General features: G+C 41.6%; 4 protein-coding genes across 4 annotated transcripts in view; all 4 read left to right on the forward strand.

Annotated features, from left to right (window-relative positions):
• The window catches only part of LOC138899329 (uncharacterized), a 369-nt gene extending 173 nt beyond the window's left edge, over positions 1-196 (forward strand). Inside the window, exon 1 of the mRNA XM_070185490.1 lies at positions 1-196. This exon is cut by the window's left edge and continues 173 nt beyond it. Coding sequence (XP_070041591.1) covers positions 1-196 — 196 coding nt within the window.
• Positions 197-217: 21 nt separating this feature from the next.
• On the forward strand, positions 218-910 carry LOC138899330 (uncharacterized). The gene has a single exon (XM_070185491.1). The coding sequence runs from the start codon at positions 218-220 to the stop codon at positions 908-910; it is 693 nt and encodes a 230-aa protein (XP_070041592.1).
• Positions 911-1,874: 964 nt separating this feature from the next.
• On the forward strand, positions 1,875-4,680 carry LOC138899331 (uncharacterized). The gene is made up of 6 exons (XM_070185492.1): positions 1,875-2,395; positions 2,460-2,645; positions 2,746-3,114; positions 3,163-3,349; positions 3,799-3,889; positions 4,544-4,680. Exons 1-6 carry the CDS (start codon positions 1,875-1,877, stop codon positions 4,678-4,680), a joined length of 1,491 nt encoding a protein of 496 aa, XP_070041593.1.
• Positions 4,681-4,710: 30 nt separating this feature from the next.
• LOC138899332 (protein pxr1-like) lies at positions 4,711-5,506 on the forward strand. Its single transcript, XM_070185493.1, has 2 exons — positions 4,711-4,838; positions 4,984-5,506. The coding sequence occupies exons 1-2, from the start codon at positions 4,711-4,713 to the stop codon at positions 5,504-5,506; spliced, it is 651 nt and encodes a 216-aa protein (XP_070041594.1).
• The last annotated feature ends 302 nt before the right edge of the window (positions 5,507-5,808 follow it).

A 5,808-nucleotide genomic window follows, 5' to 3' on the forward strand; every position in this document is an offset into this window, starting at 1 on the left:
AGATCCAGCTGTGACAGTTCCTAAGACAAGAAAGGAGTTCAATGATGCTGATCGAAAAGCCATTGAGAAAAAATTTCGTGCTAAGAAAATTATGGTTTGTGGAATAGGTCCTGATGAGTACAATAGGATTTCAGCATGCCAATCAGCAAAACAGATCTGGGAAGCTCTCCAAACAGCTCATGAAGGGACAATGTAGGTAAAGCAGTCGAAGATTGACATGCTAACCACTGAATATGAGCTTTTCAGAATGAAGGACGATGAATCCATTCAAGATATGTATACTCGATTCACCTCCATCATTAATGAGTTGCACTCTCTTGGTGAAATCATTCTCAGAAACAAGCTTGTGAGAAATATTCTCAGCTTGTTGCCCAGCTCTTGGGAAAGTAAGGTAAATGTTATCACTGAGGCGAAGGATTTGCAGACATTGACCATAGACGAGCTGGTTGGAAATTTGAAGACTTACGAAATGAGGAAGAAAAAGGATCATGAGAGAAGAGAGCCCAAAAGGGAGAAGAATCTGGTCCTCAAGACAGACAACAATGAATCAAGTGGTGAGGATGCTGATATGGCTTACTTGACAAAGAGATTTCAGAAGATGGTCCGCAAAAATAGAGGTATTCCGAAGAAGGGCAACTCCAACAAGCCAAATGGATATGACTTATGTCATAAGTGCGGGAAACCAGGGCACTTCATCAAGGATTTTCCTCTCCTCAAGCAAGACCAGTACAAGCACAACATAGACAAAGCTTCCAAGAGGAACCTAATTTCTGACAAAAGATTTAAAAGAAAAAAAGCTGCTGATAATGCTGTGAAACAAGCTCTTGCTGTATGGGGAGACTCTTCTAGCGAATCTGGAGAAGATAATGCACAAGGTGACACCTCCAAGATGGCAGTAGAAAGTGAATGAGCTGATTATGATTCTATATTTGCTATAATGGCTAACTCAGATGAGGATGAGGAAGATGACGATGAAGATGAGGTAAACTTTCTGGATGTTCAAAGAAATTTGAAATCCTATTCTCAAAAGAAGCTTATATCTTTGGCTAATTTTTTTAATTGATACTTATCACAGTCTCATTGATGATAAAAATACGCTAACCATAGAACTAGGAGAAATAGAGCACGAGAGAGATGATCTAGTGGTGGTTGCAGTTGATCTAAGAGAGACCATTGAGAGTTTAAAAAGGGAAAAAGATATTTTGTCTAAGAGAATTGCAAACATAGAGCTTGAGAAAGATGACCTATTAGTAGTAGTCGTGGACCTAAAGGAAACAATTGAGGAACTAAAAAGGAAAGGTAGGCATGAGTTCACCCAAAAGGGAAAGGAAGTTGCAAGTGAGGCACACCTTAGGCTTGAAGATGAGCTAAAATTAGTGAAATCTAGTCTGTGTGTCGAACTTGAGAGAAACAGACAGCTTCAGGAAGATCTAGGCATAGTTAAGAATGATCTACAAAAATCACTCAAGTAGACCTGGTCCTCTGATGCTATCACTACCTTGTATAAAAACAATAGGGGAAACAAGCAAGGGATAAGGTTCCAAAGGGAAAAGACTCCTTACAACCCTCATAGCAAGTATGTTACTGTATCTGATAACTGAATTTGCACTCACTGTGGTAACACTGGGGACTTTAAAGAAAATTGTAAGGCTAGAATTCAGTCCCAACAAAAAAATAAAGTGTTTGTTAAAATGGTAACTACTGCTAAGGAACCTGGTCCCTCCGTTAAAAAATGTATATTGCTTGTCTGGACAAAAAGAAGTTTAATTCGACCCTTTTCTTACTACAAGGGACTCAAACTTGTTTGGGTTCCTAAGTCTAACCCTTGATTTCTTTGTGCAGGGAGCAGTGAAAGGGAGCAACAACAATAGTACATGGATAGTGGTTGCTCAAAGCACATAACTGGAAGCACAAATGATTTCCTTTCACTCAAATCCCTGCAAGGATGGAATGTATCCTTTGGAAACGGCAAAAAGGGATACATTCTGGGAATTGGAAGAATTGGGAAGTCTCTTTCTCACTACTTAATTAAAAATGTGTACTACGTGAATGGGTTGAAACATAGCCTGTTAAGTGTCTCCCAAATCTGTGACAAGGGAAACAAGAGTGGTGATCTCACCTTTCTAAGTGTTGTTGATGATGATGCTGAACTATGGCACAAAAGGCTGGGTCATGCAAGTTTCACGTTACTAAACAAGTTGGTCAAGAAGGACCTGGTTCATGGTCTGTCCAAGTCAAGCTTTAAGGATCACAGGGTGTGTGATGCATGTGTAAAAGGAAAGCAAATCAGATCCTCTTTCAAGCCCAAAAAGGAAGTTAGCATCTCAAGGCCACTTGATCTCCTCAATATGGATCTATGTGGACCTATGAGGGTGCCAAGGAGAGGAGGAAAGAGGTACATATTTTCGTCATTGTGGATGTTGTACATGGAACTCCAGCTGCTGAGGAATTCAAATCAGATCAAAGACAAGAAAATCACTTGCCTTCTCAGCCTTTCTCTCTCAAATAGAGCCCAAGAATATCAATGAAGCATTGAAAGATGCAGACTGGATTACATCTATGCAAGAAGAGCTCCATCAATTTGAGAGGAACAGTGTGTGGAACCTGGTTCCACGACCTGCTGACAGAATTGTTATAGGAACCAGGTGGGTATTCAGAAACGAACTTAATGAATTTGGAAGCACGTTTTTAAACTCGACAAGGTTTGTACGGGTTAAAGCAGGGTCCCCGTGCTTGGTATGAAAGGTTGTCAAAATTCCTTCTAGAAAATGGATTCACAAGAGGAAAAATTGACAACACTCTTTTTCTGAAGAAACGATGGAGGAACCTGCTCATTGTTCAGGTGTATGTTGATGATATCATCTTTAGAGCAATAGTTGACTCTCTATGTGAAGAATTTGCAAAACTCATGGGAAGTGAGTTAGAAATGAGTATGATGGGGGAACTTAATTTCTTCTTATATTTACAAGTGAAGCAAACTCCCAAGGGGACAATGATAAGTCAACAGAAGTACATCAAGAAGCTGCTGAAGAGATTTGACATGGAGACATCAAAAATCATTGACACTCCCATCGCCACATCTACTCGTCTAGACATGGATGACCTGGTTCCCCTGTAAATCAGACCATGTATAGAGGTATCATAGGGTCACTTTTGTAGCAGACCAGATATTGTTTTTAGTGTGGGTCTTTGTGCCGGGTTTCAATCCAATCCAAAGGAATCTCATCTGAAAGCTGCCAAGAGAATCCTAAGATATCTCAAAGGGATGCATGACCTGGTTCTCTACTATCCCTCAGGAGATAACTTTGACTTAATAGGATATACTGATGTTGACTATGCTGGGTATCTGGTGGGTAGGAAAATCACTTCTGGCATGGCACATTTTCTGGGTTCGTGTCCAATCTCATGGGGCACAAGAAAACAAAACTTAGTGGCCCTTTCAACTACTGAAGCTGACACCAGTGCTCTCAACATTGTAAAACATCTAACTCAACACAAGAGAACAAAGCATATTGATGTGCGACATCACTTTCTCAGAGGAAATGTTGAGAAAAGGCACATATGCATGAAGTTCTGTAGCACAGAAGATGAAATTGCAGATATCTTCACAAAGCACTGAGCAGAGAGCATTTTGGAAAGAATCGCTTGGCACTAGGGTTGATGAAATCAAGCTGAGGACCTGGTCCCTCGATGATTGGCTACAGAAGAAATGTACAGGTAAAATAGCTAAAAAGTATTTTCTGGCAAAGTCTAACTCATCTCTATACCGTTACAGGTAGACACGCATGACGATTACAGAGCAAACAAGTAGCTAATGCATTGCACATTGGTCAAAGGATGAGGCTTACATTTGCAAAATCTGTCAGGGAACCTGGTTCCCTTGACACAGGTTAGTAGTTCCTCTGTACTCTCATGCATAATTTTTAAATGGCTGAAATGGTGCCACGTCATTAAAGTGTCAGTTTCTCTCTTTCCCGCTTTTTGAACCTAAACGTCTCACCTGAAGCGACCCGACAACCCAAAATTGATACTCATTCCTAACCGGTCCCTAATCCCTATTAAATAACTCCTCTCAAAGTCACTCTCATAACTGTTCACATCAAAAAATCCAAAATTCCTCTTTTCATTCTTCTAACCAAACACTCTCCTCTTCCAACATGTCTGATAATCAAGAAACCCAGAATACTCCAAGCATCGTCCCCATTGTGTCTTCATCTATTGAAGCACCAATGTTAGAGCCCACACTCCCCACTCCGACTAGTCCAAACCCTAACCCAGAGTCACAACCACCCTCTGCTTCCTCTCCAACCCACTCTAGTACAGGTTCTCCTCGGAGTCGTAAAATTTTGACTCCCAAGAAATTTGTGATTGCGACCTCTCCTTCTGCCTCGCTGGAAAAAAAATGGTCGAAGAAGTTACAGTGAAGGAAGTAGAAAATCAAGAAGTTTCTAGCCAACCAGTGGAGAAAGATCTGAGAAAGGGCAGGGTGTGATTCATACCAGTGATGAATCAACAACGACAGCCCTATGCCTTGTTTTTACAGGTAATGCTCCTCGTATGCCTTCTGAAGTTAGTTTGGAGTTACAAGAACATGGAGCTAAAGAAAATATGATGTCAATAGCTGCTGAGGGAACTCTGGTTGGAGGTTATGAGGTTGTGTCTGAGTCTCAGGGGAAATAAAATGGTGCAGAGGTCGAGGGTAGAGAACTGATGCCTGTCGAAATTTTGGCACCTGACAATACTACTGGGGAACCAATTGAGGGACTTGATCCCTCCGCCCAAGAGGAGCCCTCTTCTTCCGCTTGGGATAAAACCCTTGGTTCTTCACAAGAACCCAGGTCAGTACTGATCCTGCCCCCTCTTCTCATTTCTATGTTGAGCCATTAACAATTGTGGTTCCTGAGATGCGATCTTTGTCTGAGGAGGAAAGGAGGCTAGTGAAGAAAAAGATTATGCTAATATGTCTCTGGCGAGCTTTATTAGCGTTAGAAGTAGAAAGGCACCTCCCCATGGGTCAATGTCTAAGAGACCCATCACGAGGTTGCAAAAGAAGGAAGAACTTGAGTCCGTCTTAAAAAAAAAAGGGAGATTGGTGAAAAATGGAAAGGTTGTCAATGAGAGGGTAGTGGCTCCTGCACTAATTGTGAATGTGGATGATGAGGTCGAAGAGGAACCTGGTCCCTTATTTCGTAAGTCCTCAAAGAAACTTACTGTTCTAAAGTCCAAGAGGGGGTCATCTGTGAGTGAAAAGGAGTTGAGTAAGGTTGAGGGTGAAAAATCTGGTGAGAAAGAGGATGAGAAAATGGTTGAGGAGTCCTGTGAAAAAGTGGCTGAGGAGTCTGCTGAGAAGATCTCCAGGAAATCTGCAGAGAAAGGCAAGAGTGTAAGAAAATCAGTGAAAATGAAGGTTGATGCCAATGAGGAACCTGGTTCCTCCAAGAAGACCAAGGTTGGTGATACCCAGGACGCTGACAAGGAAAAATTGAAAAACCAAAAGGTACTGTAGGGACATACATAAGGAAGTTGGAGGCAAGGAATGCTATTCTCTAAGGTCAACTAAGTGAGCTTCATGAGGCACCTGGTTCCAGCAGCTCTCACAGCACAGAGGTTTCCCGTTTGACCAAAGAAAATGCCGACCTCAGGAAACAGGTTGAGGACCTGAAGGAGAAACTGCTCAATGAGTAGATGTTATCTAATGCTCGAATGGACATCCTTCTTAACACCCTTGACTCTTCATTTAAGCCTCTCCCTTCCAGTGCTCCTTAGAGTCATTCCCTTTCCAATGTCAAGTTCAAGTTATTTTTGTTT

This window comes from Nicotiana tomentosiformis, chromosome 9 (genome assembly GCF_000390325.3).
Source record: "Nicotiana tomentosiformis chromosome 9, ASM39032v3, whole genome shotgun sequence".
Lineage (NCBI taxonomy): Eukaryota > Viridiplantae > Streptophyta > Magnoliopsida > Solanales > Solanaceae > Nicotiana > Nicotiana tomentosiformis.